At 40.4% G+C, this 15671-nt stretch overlaps 1 protein-coding gene across 6 annotated transcripts; it reads left to right on the top strand.

Annotated features, from left to right (window-relative positions):
* The first annotated feature begins 2130 nt into the window (after window positions 1-2130).
* LOC118080373 (F-box/LRR-repeat protein 21) lies at window positions 2131-14165 on the top strand. Of its 6 annotated transcripts, none has more exons than XM_088661926.1 (7): window positions 2131-2340; window positions 3118-3206; window positions 6040-6139; window positions 8523-8982; window positions 10293-10415; window positions 11069-11240; window positions 12314-14165. In XM_088661926.1, the coding sequence occupies exons 4-7, from the start codon at window positions 8611-8613 to the stop codon at window positions 12955-12957; spliced, it is 1311 nt and encodes a 436-aa protein (XP_088518052.1). In that variant the 5' UTR covers window positions 2131-2340; window positions 3118-3206; window positions 6040-6139; window positions 8523-8610; the 3' UTR covers window positions 12958-14165. The 6 variants fall into 6 exon arrangements, with proteins under 6 accessions (XP_088518052.1, XP_034961382.1, XP_088518055.1 ...); XM_035105491.3 differs by having other exon boundaries at window positions 3121-3206; XM_035105493.3 differs by having other exon boundaries at window positions 2333-2874; window positions 3121-3206.
* Window positions 14166-15671: the final 1506 nt, after the last annotated feature.

Raw genomic sequence — 15671 nt, forward strand, 5'->3', positions numbered from 1 at the left:
CAGTTCAAAAGCACGTCAAAGTGCAAGTAGATAAATAGGTACTGCTACAGCGGGAAGGTAAACGACGTTTCTGTGTGCTGCTCTGGTTTGCCCTCGGCCAATAACATGAGATGAGCGCTGCAACCCCAGAGTCGGTCACGAATGGACCTAATGGTTAGGGGTCCCTTTGCCTTTACCCCTAGGTGCCATATAAATGTGCTGCCCTTTTACAGCTACTGAATGCACTGGGGTGGGTTGTTGATTATTTTTCCTCTGGTGATGTGTAGTAAGCTCCTGATATTTTCTAAAGGCAACAGTGCAGGATTTCAACACATTTCCAGAGTCATTTAAAAAGGCATTGGGTGAAGAACTAAATCCAGCCAGCAGGCCCAATCCTGAACTCCCCCACCCTTTCCTCGCGAGGCTTGACAAATGGGTGGAGCTCCTCTCCACAATGGCAGCAGAAGGGCTCAAAATCATAATAATAATAAAAATTATTTGTGGGCACTGTTCAAGTTATTGTTGGTTTTGGTTATGTCTTTTCTTTTGTGTTTTCATTTTGTATTTTTATGTCATGAACTGCCCTGTGATCTTTGGAGGAAGAGTGGTATACAAATTAAATAAATAAATGCTTGTGCATACAGCAACTTGTGGCTTGCTGCAAGCACCAATGAGCTAATTGGTTTTGGCAAGAAGTCCACTTTGGTCAGGGTTTCACTGCACTATAGGCCTCCTGCTCGTCTATTTGCAGCTGTGTCACTATCTCCCCTACATCTGATGCCAGATGTCAGCAAAGAAGGTGGTAGGTATGGTTTGGGGGAAATGGACTCGCAGGTCAAAATGGGGGACTGTGCTGAGCCTAATTCAGCCAAAGAAGCAGAAGTTATCTAACCCCTAGAAAAGGCAATGCATTTCTCAGGAAACGAGACAGGGGAAAGGGAGGGGGCTGTTAAGGCAAGCCTGATGTTTTGGGTGAAATTCCAAAGTCCCTACGGACTATTCGGGGTTTGTGATAGTCCAGAATTATGGATTATGACTCTCTGCATTCAAATCAACCTATTCTTTACAGCTGCACTCAACCAACCACATTGGCTCCACCCTGCAGCCTTCTGACGTTTACATTTCCAACAGCCTCCTTTAGCCAGTCAGCCAAACTGGGGAACGCTCCCCATTTTAATATCCTTCCAGTACATGAAGCGACTACTTAATTCAACTGATTTCATTCCCTAGGGAGGGATATGGTTCAAATGTTGCTGGACCACACACTGTCCCCACCCAACCCCAGTCTACTCTGTATTGAAACTGTGTTCAGATGCTCCATCATTTGCGTGTTTGTCACCTTGGCCAAAAGGCAGGCCATATATTTAACATATACACAATAAACGCCCCTGCCATTGGCTATGCCATTTGAGACTGGTAGAAGTTAGGCATCCAAAGCATCTACCCAAGCAAAAGTGCTTCGGCTCCAGCCCTATGAAGTGTTAAAACACATGCACCCAGCCTACAAAATAATTCTCTTGCAGTGAAAGCAGCAGATGCTCTACTGGGATTTTTTCACTCAGCTTCCTTTTCCTCCTGTTTTTAGCCTCCCATCAGCATGGCCAAATGGCATCTTCGTCACAGCTGCTCCTACTGAGAGGCAATAATTCTCTAACCCTATTAATAACTGTGCCTGCTACACTACCTCTGCTTCAGAATATCTGACGAAGTGTGTATTACACATGAAAGCTCATACCTTGAAAGCTTATATTTAGTTAATCTTTAAGGTGCCACTAGAATTATTTAAAAAGATTTTTTTCATTTTTCATCTTGTTATTTATTATGCTACCCTCCTTAGTGTAAGAGGAGTTCCCTAAAGCTAGTGCATAGGCCTTTTCTACCATTTTAAACGTCGCCATGGCAACCTCTGACAAGCACAAAATGGTGGCGGGAGGCACGCAGCCCCGCCCACCCCCGTATGCGCGCGCTACTACTACCCCGCACCCGACCCAATCCTACCCTACCCAACCCGCTTTTCGGCTCCAAGGTAGGAAAAGGCTTGCCTGTCGTAAAAAGAACGCGGCGAAGCGGCAGAGTGCGGAAGTGAGAGACAAGGAGATCGAGATGCGCACGCGCCGGAATCTAGGTCAACTGGCCTGGGCACGCTGGCGCATGCGTAAAGGGGAAGGAAAAAAGGCGACGGCGGGTGCGCGTCAGGTGTCCAGGCAGCTCCTCATCCTCCTGCTCCTCCAGTCCGCTGCCGCGGAAGTGACTGGGCTTGTTGTGGGGTCGAGGTGGCGCCGCCGACTTGTTTTTCCCTGCCTCCCTCCTCCTCTGCCTGCCCGCTCCTCGCGTCCTGGCACGAGCCTTCGGAATCCTGAGGTGAGGGGAGAGCAGGGCGGCCGCCTTGGGTGGGGCGCGCGGCATTAGCTCCTGCGCCACAGACGCAACAACAAGGCCCGTTTCGGGGGTGGGCCCCGGCGGAGAAACTGCTGCGCGCACTTTCAGGGCCTGGGAGGCGTCGGGGCTGCTGCGAGGGGAGCGTTTGAAGCACGGCTGAGCTAGGGTGCGGGGGAGGAGCAGCCGCCGCGAGTCCCGTTGGCGCGGAAAGCGGCAGTGGGGTGTCCGCCAGAAGTGCGCGGGTGGGGCGTCCGTTGGGCTCCCTTGCGCCTTCCTTCCCCTGGCAAACGCCACGAAGCCTGTGAGGAAGTCGGTGGCAACACTCGAGGGAGGGAGAAAGAAGCGCCTTTTGGTGGCTGGGGAGGGGGGCACGTGGAAGAAGCAAAGCCGTAGCCTCCCTAAATCATAAAGCTCCCTAATGCACCCTGAGCTGAAAATCTGCTTCTGACGTAAAAGAGTGCGCGCCCGTGTACGCCTTGAGCAACTGTTTATAAACAGCCCTGCAGCTGGTGACAGGTAAATAGACTTACCTGCCTTTCGTTTGCCTATCACTGTGCTCGCAGCCAGTGGGACAGAAGGGTGCAGTTGATACGCTTTCGCTGCTGGAAGCTTTTTTCTTTTTTGCCAGGAAGATTTTTTTAAGGGAAAACACACACAGCTAGTATTGGCCAGCTAATGAGTTGTTACTTGTTGTTACACGGGCTCTTTTCTTCCTAGGGGGTGGTGAAGTGTTAACTTGACTTTCTGATTTTTGCCCAGCAGGTTTTGAAAAACAAAGGTGTTGAATGAAAAATCTAGGGACCTTCATTACAAGTTGGAGTGCTTAACACTAGACTGAACAAACAACAGTAGGTATCTTTTTATTTCACAACTGCAGGAGCTAAAATATCATGAGATTTAGTTACAGGTAGGTAGCCGTGTTGGTCTGAGTCGAAGCAAAATAAAAAAATTCCTTCAGTAGCACCTTAAAGACCAACTAAGTTTATATTTTGGTATGAGCTTTCGTGTGCATGCACACGAAAGCTCATACCAAAATATAAACTTAGTTGGTCTTTAAGGTGCTACTGAAGGAATTTTTTTATCATGAGATTTGTTTGCTAAAAATGCATTTTCTGATCTGTATCCAGTGAGCTTGTCATTGAAAGACAGCTGAAGAGTGGTGATGTTAAACCCAATGTCAATTTTCTTTCAAATGGTAGAGATTTTAAATATCAAGTTTGATTCTTTGCTTGCCTTAGTTCTTGAAGATGGTCAGTTTTTCTGCACCAATTTTCTATACAGCAGATAAGGATACCGTAGTAGGACTGTTTACATCTTCACATTGATTTTACTGCAAAACTATGAGTTCCAGTTGTTAGCATATATCTGAATCTAGTACAAAAGTACATAGTTGCATGGTAAACAATTGTGTGGAAATGTGCCAACTATTTTTTAATTTTCTATGCTACCATCTGAAGATCACAACTATACAACTATACAACTAGAAATGGCAGGTTTTTAAAATGAGTTATAAAGCAATATAACATAATTATGTTTGCACATCATTCTTAACAGCCATTACATGTTTCCTGTTCTTTCGGTCCAAAATACATTATATTTCTATTTCCAAAACAACCCTCAGTTTACATTTGAGACATTAAAACCTGTAACTTGGTTCTCAGTGTCTAAGTTAATACGACTGGGTCACAGCAAGTATGCTGTCTTCATGTTAAACCTGCATAATGGAAAACTAAACTATTGACAACACATAATATGTATGGTAATGTGAGTTTATTATGGGACAACCTCTTTCACCTGAGCCTATACTCAGTTATTTCAACTGTCTGTGTTTTGGATTGGACATTTTATGTTGACCTCTTTCAAAACTGTACTGTATCATGACAGAATTGAAAGTTTGTGAAACAAGCAACCTTTTATATGGTGTCAGTTTCCAGCATATCAGTTTGACTTGAAATGGCAAAGTTTGTGTTCATGAATTCTCTGAAAATACCATGAATTGGGTCAAGTAGTCCACTGTGTTTGCACATGCCACAATACACTTACCAATGTCTATTCCAGCATTTGTACTTTAGCCAGTTTGAGATCATTGGCCGAACCTCTGAGAAAAGGCATATTCTCTTAATTTCTAAATTTCTAAATTGTACTTACAGCCCCCTCACAAAAAAAGAGGTGTACTACTGTCAGATCTCGAATTCTTGGGTTTTTGTTAGATATGGCACTGTTGGGATTTTGTCCTGATCTGGTGTATTGCTTTGTACATGATCATCTGAAGGCACCCTTGATTTTTATGTAATTATGCCTTATAAAGAAGCATATGAAGTGTGTGTGTCCTTTTTAAAATACATTTTTTTAAAAGGTGCTCAGCAGAGTCACCCAAACTGCTCTATAAATGCTCAATATTCATTAATCAGTTTGGGGGTCTTTGTATGATAACTATTTTGTTTAAAATTCTGTATGTCTATTTTTTGTATAAAAAGAAAACTAAATCAAAATATTATATAAAACAATAACCCGTTATTTAAAACCATGTAACAATTAAAGTAGAACTAAAAACACAATTAGGGAGCATATGGTGAAAAGTGTGTTTTAATACAAAAGAATTTAAAAAGCAGTTGAGTCTGCTCTTCAGGGTTTTCTTTTTAATAGGAAATTTTGGGGGAAGGGGGAAGATTGTGGCTTGGATTTTATGTACTGATGGAAAGAGGTGTGCAGTGGGTGACTTTCCTCCTGAAAAGCCTCCCCCCCCCCCAAGGCTCAGGGGACTGAGATTACTGAGGGAAGTCACTAAAGGCACATTCAATGAGAATGTTGTCTACTCTTGGAAGGTGCCTCCACCTTCTTGCAGTTACTTTCAGTCTCCTGTGCCATAGCTCACCCTATTCAGTAGAGGCATTTCAGGGGACTGCTAGGGAAAGGAGGTGGAAAAGCCATCTTCCACTCTACCCCTGCCATCAGGAGTTGGATTCAAACTATTGTGTATGCAACAGCAGTATCAGTCCTTTGGGTAGGGGGGGCGGGACTGTTTTGGCAAAACTCCAGATTGCTTTTTGCACTCGGGAGGTATTTGTAGTTTAAAGGGACCAGTTTGGGGAATCTATAATGCCACCTTATGAGAATGAATGTTCATAATTTTAAAAATAAAAAGGTACACATACTCCAGGATCTTTTCCGTAATTTATCAGGTGCAGTGATGAAGTTATAAGGTGTTTGTTGGATTGAGGATTGCAGAGTGAATGTTAAACACTTTCCACTCCTAAAACTGGAACTTGGTTTCCAAGGAAGAAGAACATTGATTTATTTGGTACAGTGGTACCTCTGGTTACGAACTTAATTCGTTCTGGAGGTCCGTTCTTAAGCCGAAACCATTCTTAACATGAGGCGCTCTTTTGCTAATGGGCCTCACGCTGCTGGCGTGCAACTTCCGCTTACATCCTGGGGCAAAGTTCACAACTAGGGGCATCAGCTTCCGGATTAGCGGAGCTCGTTACCCGAAGCATTTGTAAGGAGGACAGTACATAACCCGAGGTACATAACCTTTCTCTTTCTGTGTCAGAATAGGTGAAATCTGAAGTCAGTGCAGTTGTTGTTCTTAAATTCCTACATATTATAGGAAGATTACAAACTCACTCTGAAATTCTGTTTTGGCAAACTAAATTAAAATTTCTTTGATATTTTACCTAGCCTAGAAGTGCAAGCTGACAGATGTGGGTGATTGACTCATGGCCGCAGATGACCCAGTTCATTCATCCAGCGTTAACTATAATTTGGACACATTCTTTAGGTAAGAGAATGCTGGTACAAAAATGTATTGTATAGTTTGCTTTGGGTTTAACATTGCCATATTAGTAATAGCTGTTTTTGAAATAAAATGCAAAAGAAATATCAAGACAACCACTGCATTTCAAAGTATTAATTAATAGTGAAGAGTATTTTAATTTCTGCAATGAGATATTAATGTAACTTTTTTCCAACTTTTAAAATCCAGTTCCAGTTGTCTGCATCTAATAATGTACCTACAACCGAAATACCGCCTTAATAGTTAAAACAGGCATAGGCAACCTTGGCTCTCCAGATGTTTTGGAACTACAACTCTCATGATCCCTAGCTAACAGGGCCAGTGGTCAGGGATCATGGGAGTTGTAGTTCCAAAACATCTGGAGAGCCAAGGTTGCCTATGCCTGAGTTAAAATATATTCATTCGAAGAGTGCCTAACCAGAATGCATAACCTGAATGGGAGTTTTAGAACTTTTGAGAAAAAGATGATTTGCACTTATCAGTCTGCCAAGTGAGAGACAGTTACGATCTCTGCCTTAAATCTTCCACTCATTGTACTTTAGTAATCTTCTGGGCAACTTTTCTGTGAGCCAAGCTGAAAGAATCTGACGCATCCTTTATTGGTCAGGGCTGAATTCCTGACATCCTCTTATCTCTTGCAGGGAGGAGTCTTAGGTCTTAGAGCAGATTCCCATACATGTTACTCAGAAGCAAAACCCACTTTATTCATGGGAGTTTATGTTCCAGTGATAACATAAGGAGAGAGCTGCTGAATGAGACCAAAGCTCAGCATACTGTTTTCTAGAGTGACCAGCTAGAAAGTCCACAAGCTGGGCATGTAGAAATAGCCTCTTGTATTTGTTCCTGAACAACTAGTATTTTGTGGGAGGGATAACATAATCATCCTAACAAGTAGTCATTGACACATTAGTCACCATAAAGCTAATCACTTTTAAAGCCCTCTAAAGTAGTGACCATCACCATAGCTCGAGGCATCCATTTCCTTTAATTATGCTTTATGTTAATTTATTTTTTCAGTCTTAAATCTAAACAGCTTCCTTGGAAACTGTGTTATATTGTTCTGAGAGAGGGGGGGGGAAGAACCCTTTCTCTGTGCCCTTCTTCCACAACATGCTTAATTTTAAAATCTTGTCATAACCCCTTCCCTGGTCACCTGTTTTCTGAAGGCCCCAAATGTACCGGTAGTTGCATTTCTCTTTAGAGAAGATGCTCCTTATCAGCCTTATTCTTGAGTTTTCGCATTCCTGAATAATTTGATCTCATGCACTTTGATGATCACCCTTAACTCTAGGTATGAAAGAATTAGAAAGTATTGGCTCAATACTACTTCTTAGGAGATCCTACATTTTATTTCCTTCCCTTGTGAGAACTGCTTTCTTCCCATATGTATAAGTGTCCATAGGATTGCAGCCTTTGTTCCCTGTTTTGCACAATACTTTTTGGAGTATCTTTCCCTTTTCTGAACTTTGCCTAACTGCACAGAGATTCATTAGAACAGGCATCCCCAAACTTCGGCCCTCCAGATATTTTGGACTACAATTCCCATCATCCCTGACCACTGGTCCTCTTAGCTAAGGATCATGGGATTTGTAGGCCTAAACATCTGGAGGGCCACAGTTTGGGGATGCCTGCATTAGAATCTATTAGAGCCATAGCAGCTTTCCTACAAATATGGACAAATTTAAGAAGCAATCATGGGAAGAGTCAGCACTACTGAATCAGAAAAACTATTTGAGGATTTCTTGCTGGGTTGGCACTCCATTCCATTAGTCCAAAGCCCTTTCAGGGCTTTTAATTTTCCTGCTTGTTGCAAGCATGTTAATACAAATTGTGCTTAGCTTAGAGAATGGAAATTGCCTGGTCAGCTTGCCAGGCAGGCTCACCTTGCTTTGCAGGCCAGTTTTTTTTAATTAGCCTTTTTGGCTATAACTGAACTGTGATAAGAGCACATGAGAAGTTTTAATTTAAAAAATTCTGTCGTAGATGTTGAGCAAATGTATTATTTATCGTTAGAATATGATGATTCCCAACTAATTATGTCAAACTGTGCTTATACCTGCCACTATTTTTTGACTGGCTGTGCAGCTGAACATGCTTGCAAACCTCCCTGTGATCGGGAACACTACCTTATCACTGTTTCTGATCATACAGAGACTAGTAAGTGCCTTCATTCCAACTTTGGTAAATTTGAGGGGTGAAGCTGGCATGCATGTACCTCAGTCACCCCTGCTTTAAGTTTAAGTCCTTATGCATTGTTTTGAAAACTGGGACAAAAGATCAAACAAAATTATGGCTTACAAAAGCAAAGTTGTAAGATATACTTTGGAATTCTAATTATTTGTGCTTATGGCCCTATGTACTTTTATAGAGATCTACTGTACGTGAAAACTTACAGAAAGCTTTGCAGCTTCTATACATCTCAACAGTATTGTACCTGAAATCATTTTGCTCTCGGAATGAAGAGGATCAGGCAGACAGTTAAAGCTGAAAATCCAGTTCTTCAAACACTACAGAGGACAAAAAAGCAGAAAACTGGTTTTTACAACTCTCTGTTTGACACATCTCATCCTTTTACCTTGATGGACTGGGGAAGTCTGCCACACCTCGTAGTCTTGCACATCTTCCAGTGCCTGCCTCTTGTTGATCGTGCCCGTGCATCTTCAGTTTGCCGGAGATGGAATGAAGTGTTTCATATTCCTGATCTCTGGAGAAAGTTTGAATTTGAGCTTAATCAGCCTGCTACTTCATACTTGAAATCTACTCATCCAGATCTCATTCAACAGATTATTAAAAGACATGCTAATCATTTGCAGTATGTCAGTTTCAAGGTAAAGAAGCCTCTTTGGTTGGTTTTTGTTCAAAGAAACAAAGGTGGTTGTGCATTGAATGTGTTCTAGTAATAATTTAGTAATAATTAAGAATATTTTCTGTACATTTAATTTTAGAATACGCGTTTGTCAATTTTAAAGAAACTTATTTGTTTAAGCTAGTGTTTATTGTTTATTTAAGTGTAGAAATATCTAATAGAAATGTGCTGGCAACTCCAAGTTTTGTATGTCTCCAATTCCTATCTTCCCAGGGAAACCAGCGTTAAGAGATAATGTGGGCATCTCCTGGATTCAGGATACTTTTTGTTGTTGTTAATTAGGTAGGGTTTACTTTTCAAATGCACCTTCAGCATTATTTCGTTACCAGTTTCAGTAAGTTAAGTATATTGTATTTGCCGCCTACTTGGATCATTTCAAGTACTGTAGAAATGAAAAGTAGAGTGTCAAGGTGTTGGCCTGAAACCAGTGAGATTCAAATTCAGATTTTGGACCAATCACAATCTCTTGGCTTAACCTACTTCACGGTGTTCTTGTGAAGATAAAGGAATAGATTTTCTACATCACCTTGAACCAATTTGGAGAAAGGGTAATAAAAATGTAATAGCTTCAGGTTATTGTTGTTGTTGTTATTATTATTTAGTCACTTGTCACCTGAAGGTGTCTAAGTGACTTACAGTAAAGAAAAATATATGCACATACATAATGCTTTTGGAAAAAGGGAGAGATTATAAAATAGATGAACATTTCATATAACATGCAAAAACACACCAGCCCCATAAACAGTAACAAAAACATTGGCAGTACTCAAGCAATAAACAATGTAATACTTGCACCCACTAATTAGCAGATAAACAAATCTCAAGCCCCTCCCTGGTCCAAAAACCATTCACTTCAACCAAACAATTCCCCCTCCCACCTCCCCACCAAAAAGTCTGGCATCAGGTAGTCACTGTCAACCTGCCATTGGATTAAACTGAATCACTCCACAGCCTGGAAGGTACACTTCCTTCCAGCAGGTTTGGAGTGACATAGACTGCTTGCATTCCTTTTTCAAACACAGGGTTGCTGTGTTTTATGAAATCTGTGTCATGCATACAATACATAGTTGCTGCCCAAGAATCTCTGGGAAGCTTTAATGAACTTGCAGCACAGAATTTTGGACAGGTGTGCTCACTAAGAATCAAAAGTGCTTTGCCATAACTTCAATGCACGAGTACAAAGCAGCACATGATGCTAGTACTCATTGGCTCTCTACATTGCATAATGAATATAATTCAATTTTCACTAAAGTATTGTGTGTTGCCTTTCAGGTTGATAGTAGTACAGAGTCTGCAGAAGCAGCTTGTGACATCTTATCTCAGCTGGTGAATTGTTCTATCAAGACACTTGGCTTGATTTCAACGGCAAAACCAAGTTTCATGAATGTTTCCAAGGTAATATTCATTAGAGTTCTGAACTTGAAATTATGTATGTAAATAAAATGAGGTGGGATCTGTTCTAAAAGTTAGGTTTACTCTGCATGTAATGAATTTCTAGGGTAATTTGAGGCGAGGTTGGGCAAAGTTTCTAATTGCAATGGCAGGGTAAAGTTTATTGGGACTTCAGTGTCAGATTTTTTATGCAGGATGTAAAATGAGCATGAGCTTCACATTCTTTTTAAAATAACATTTGATTGCTCAGTGCCAGATTTTTCACTTTCATTCATTTATTTATTGTAATTTCCAGTACTCAGCCAGTCAGCAAACTGAGTTAGGAGCTTCCACTTCATAGTGGCCTGTCAGTTTATTATTATTATTATTATTTTGTTATTTCCATACATTTTTCCTTTAGAAAAAACAAGATTTGGGGATAAAAATTTAAAAGTGATTTTATTTTTTTACCATCTGCAGTTGATGGTAATAGATTACTTTTTTAGTCTTTAGATACATCTTGTTGAAATCAAGGAACTCTTAAATACCCTTTACTAGCCAAATGTAAATGATATTGTATAGAACCTAAAGGTATTTTTTCCTCAAGACAAACTTTTTGTCATGCAGTGAATGTATAACTGCATACCAATGTTTTCCTTCTTTTTTTGTCTGAATAGGCTCACTTCGTGTCAGCGCTTACAGTAGTATTTGTCAATTCCAAGTCATTATCTTCCATCAAGATTGAAGACACACCAGTAGATGATCCATCCTTGAAGGTCCTTGTTGCAAACAATAGTGACACTTTAAAATTGCTCAAAATGAGCAGTTGCCCTCATGTTTCACCAGCTGGTAAGTAATTTGAGAAAATAAGAAGTAATATAAAAGTAGCAGTTCATGATTAATTACTTCAATAAACATTTTATTTATTTTAAAATCACCTTCATAATTATCAAGGTTGCCTCTTAATTTACCAAGTTTATGAAATTCTTTTATCAACTTTTGTCTTTATTACAGAAGAAATAAACTGTTTATATCATTATTAGCATTGCATCTGAAAGAGGATCATGGCTTGTTTCACTCCAGAGATGACTTAGCTTTGCAGCAAAACAAAACAAAAACATTCCCAAAGCAAGAGGCATCTGTGTGTTCACAATGAACTATTAACTTTGCTTTATTGAGCTATGTGGATGCTGCCATAGTCTGTGCTACTCACATGAAATACCTTTGTAGGCCCAGCATAATGTTTGGGAACTGAAAACAAATAAGAAAATCACAGCTTTATTCTCCATAAACTTCAAATTTTGGTGAATGAATTTCACTAATGGACTATGTCAAGATTTGAGTCCTTTATGCTTGAATTGCTTGTTTTGTTAATATACTGACAAGTACTGCCTTGCATAGGTGCCAAATCCTTGTGAAGGTTTTTGTTCTTGAAACATACTGAGAGAAAATATGCATACAGACACAGGCTACAAAAAAGTTACATTTTGAAATGCAATTATTTTTCTCAGGGAGCATTTACATTGCTTTCCATAGTGAATGGAACTTTCAAAAACAGTTCTTTACAAGCATTATTTCGTATCCTAGACCTCAATCTAGAATTATTTCTAAAATATCCGCTGAACAATATGCAGACCTTCTTACCAATAATCCTCATTTAAAACATACACTAATGTTTATATAAATAAGTGATGCATTCAAACAGATATACATGCCAGGCAAAATCCTAGTCCTTATTATAGGCTACGTACATAATGGCAGAATCTTATGCACCTTCACATAAAAGTTGTTAGATAACAACCTAAGAACTTGATGCTGGTTTCTGATAATTGTGATGTCCTGGAATTGGGAATGTTTTTCAGTATGGTAGAGGTTAGAGTCTTTCTTTGTGCTTAACTTTTCCTTCTTTTTATCATTCCTAGGAATTCTTTGTGTTGCTGACCAGTGTCATGGCCTTAGGGAGCTCGCTCTTAATTACTATCTACTAAGTGATGAATTGTTACTGGCTCTTTCAAGTGAGAAGCATGTTAATCTTGAACATCTCCGTATAGATGTTGTGAGTGAGAATCCTGGACAGATTGAATTTCACACTATCAAAAAACAAAGTTGGGATGCTCTCATTAAACACTCCCCCAAAGTCAACATTGTGATGTACTTCTTCCTATATGAGGAAGAATTTGATGCATTCTTCAGGGAGGAAACACCTGTAACTCATCTTTATTTTGGCCGTGCAGTAAGCAAATCAATGCTCGGACGTATTGGCCTGAACTGCCCAAGGTTGATTGAATTGGTTGTCTGTGCTAATGGCCTACAGCCCTTGGATGATGAACTCATTCGCATTGCTGAACGCTGTAAGAATCTAACTGCCATGGGGCTTGGTGAATGTGAAGTTACATGTCGAGGCTTCATTGAGTTTGTAAAGATGTGCGGAGGCAGGCTTACCCAGCTGTCAATTATGGAGGAAGTGCTTATTCCAGACAATGACTACAATCTGGATCAAATTCATTCTGAAGTGTCCAAACACCTTGGAAGAATGTGGTTTCCTGATATGATGCCAACATGGTAAAAAAAAAAATCAATAAGGCAAAAGGCCGAATTGGTTAGAACTGGCTTTACATGGTGTTGCTTTCTATGCAAATAAGGAATTTTAAATATAAACATACTGAATTATTTTACTCAGTTAATTGCATACTGGCAGTGCTATGCCAATCATAAAATGGAATAGAGTATACTGAATAGTGTACACATTGAAAGTATATCCATTAAGTGCTTAGTTTATCCTCCAGTTAATTGGAGTATTTTTAACTGATTTGTATTTAATTGTTAAGCACTTTATTTAGTACAAGTTACTTTTGTACTAGTATTTCTGGTGTGGCTAAACACTTTGGCCTTCTTGGTAAACTTCTGCCTAATGGTTGTCTGGATTTTTAGTTAAAGTGCCGTTTCTCCTGTTACTGTTCTTTTAATCAAAAACAGTGGTTATATACAACTTGTAAACAACAACAGCTTATAGTATGATGCTTGAGGCCTATATTTGTATTAGTATTGTGACAGTGCTCAAGCTACAACAGGACAACTGTGTAAATGCACTATTTCACTGTTCCCAACCCCCATACCAGTTGAAAAATTGCTTATGGGCTTATGTAACACTATAGAAAACATTGGTCAATAACATGTCCAAGAGCAGGCACCCCCAAACTTCGGCCCTCCAGATGTTTTGGACTACAATTCCCATCATCCCTGACCACTGGTCCTGTTAGCTAGGGATCATGGGAGTGGGAGTTGTAGGCCAAAACATCTGGAGGGCCGCAGTTTGGGGGGTGCCTGTCCAAGAGCTTATGGTTTTTCTAGTTATGGGTGGATGGTGGCACTGCAGATGGCAGCCATAGTGATCACAGCAAAGGCAGTTTGGGAACAGCTCAGCCTCCTGCCACTTATAATTTAAGTTATCCTCTTCAGCAATCACTCTTCATGTGCTCTAAGCACAGCTTGAAGCGTGGTAGAATTGAAAATTCACTTTCCCCCAGGAGCTTTTCTCATCTTACCAGCCTGATACAAACAATCATTTGATTTTTTTTCTCTGCCGAACAACCCACAGAGAGAACTCTTACTACTTCCTGTACAGGATTCCATTATGTAAATAAAACAGATACCAGCATTGAGAAAGGATAATGTATGTCTGTATAGTGTTGATGCTACTTATAAGTGATGCCTCTCCAGGAAAATAACTTATGTTTCTGAATGTTCTGATATTAAAGATACTGGTTACCCTAACCCATACATTTATAGAGATATTTCCCCTGGTTGCATTTGTGTGCATGTTTGTGTGTGAGAAATTCCCATCTTCTCTGGTTGGAGGCTCTCAGGTTGTGCTCCCCTTACAAAGAAAAAACAATTCTTTCTAACCCCCCACCCTGCTACTGAAGCTCAGGGTTCTTGCATCTTATACAGTTGCCTTGATATTGCTGCAGGATTTGAACTTATGCAAGTGTAAGCAACTCATTGCTAAACAAACACCTTTCGTGCAGAGTGGAAAGGACGACCATTTGAAAACCCTATTGGAAAAAGTTTGGCCAGTCTGCCCACTTGTACTATATTTTGGTATTTGTGTTAGCTCCTGCCATGAAAAGTACTTCATGCTTAAAACTAGCATGTCTAGGAGAAAGATTTTATCTACTTTCCCAGATGCACTATTTTTCTGTTGGTTTTCAAGGGACAGTGTGGAAACGTTCTCCTGTAGTTTGAAGTTGTACAGACGAGGACATTTTTTATCCTGAATGAAATCCAGAGATTGCTAGCCCAGAGATGTAAGCAACTCTGCCATGTATTGCACATACTATTGTACGGTATGCAACTTAACACAGAAATAAACAGAAATGGCCATATTTAAGAGATGCCTGATTAGAGGTACAATCAGAAGCTCTTCTCTCTTCATTCAACATTCAATAGTACACACATTTTCTACTTGGGAAGCAGGTGTTTAATTTCAGCTCAGTCCATGCTCTATTCGGTGCAATACTTATTTGGCAGGCACATTTTATCAGTTGGGTCAGGAATTGGATTGTATATACTTAGTTGAAAGTCCCATTAAATTTAGCAAGAATTACAAAGTAAACATACATAGGATTGGCTGCATGATTCTGCTTAGATTGACAGCTGGGATTTTAGTAGAGTGGCATAGAAATTACCTAACCCTAACCCTTGACTATCCTCACTGGGCAGAGAGGGAGGCCGGTAGGCAGCCTGGGAGACAGGCCGGGCCTCGCCACTCCTCACCGCCCACACCGACTCTGCGAGAGGCAGGTGGGGCCCCACTGCCACTGACGACGCCAATGCCACGAGAGGTAAGCCAGCCCCCCCACCACTGCCGCCAGCCACAGCAACACAGCTAGTTGAAAATAAAAATCTACAAGCGGGATTCGTATGTTGAAGTAAATTGCTAATACAGTGGTACCTCTACTTACAAATGGAACTCTGCCATCTTGGATGCGGTTTAGATAGGATTTTTTTCTACTTACGAATTTTTAGATAGGGTTGCTTCGACTTAGGAATTTTTAATCCCAATGCATTCCTATGGGATTCGACTTACAATTTTTTTCGACTTACGAATGTGCATTCGGAACACATTAAATTCGTAAGTAGAGGTTCCACTGTATACTCATATCAGTCGCTAATTCCTTTTGTGTTAGACCAAACAACTTGTATGTTCTAGCTGCCACCACCAGATGTCGTTTGAGGGCCATCAAAGCCATCTGACAGCTCTTCCTCACTTTCATTATA

Source organism: Zootoca vivipara, chromosome 2, assembly GCF_965207765.1.
Source record: "Zootoca vivipara chromosome 2, rZooViv2.hap1.1, whole genome shotgun sequence".
NCBI lineage: Eukaryota > Metazoa > Chordata > Lepidosauria > Squamata > Lacertidae > Zootoca > Zootoca vivipara.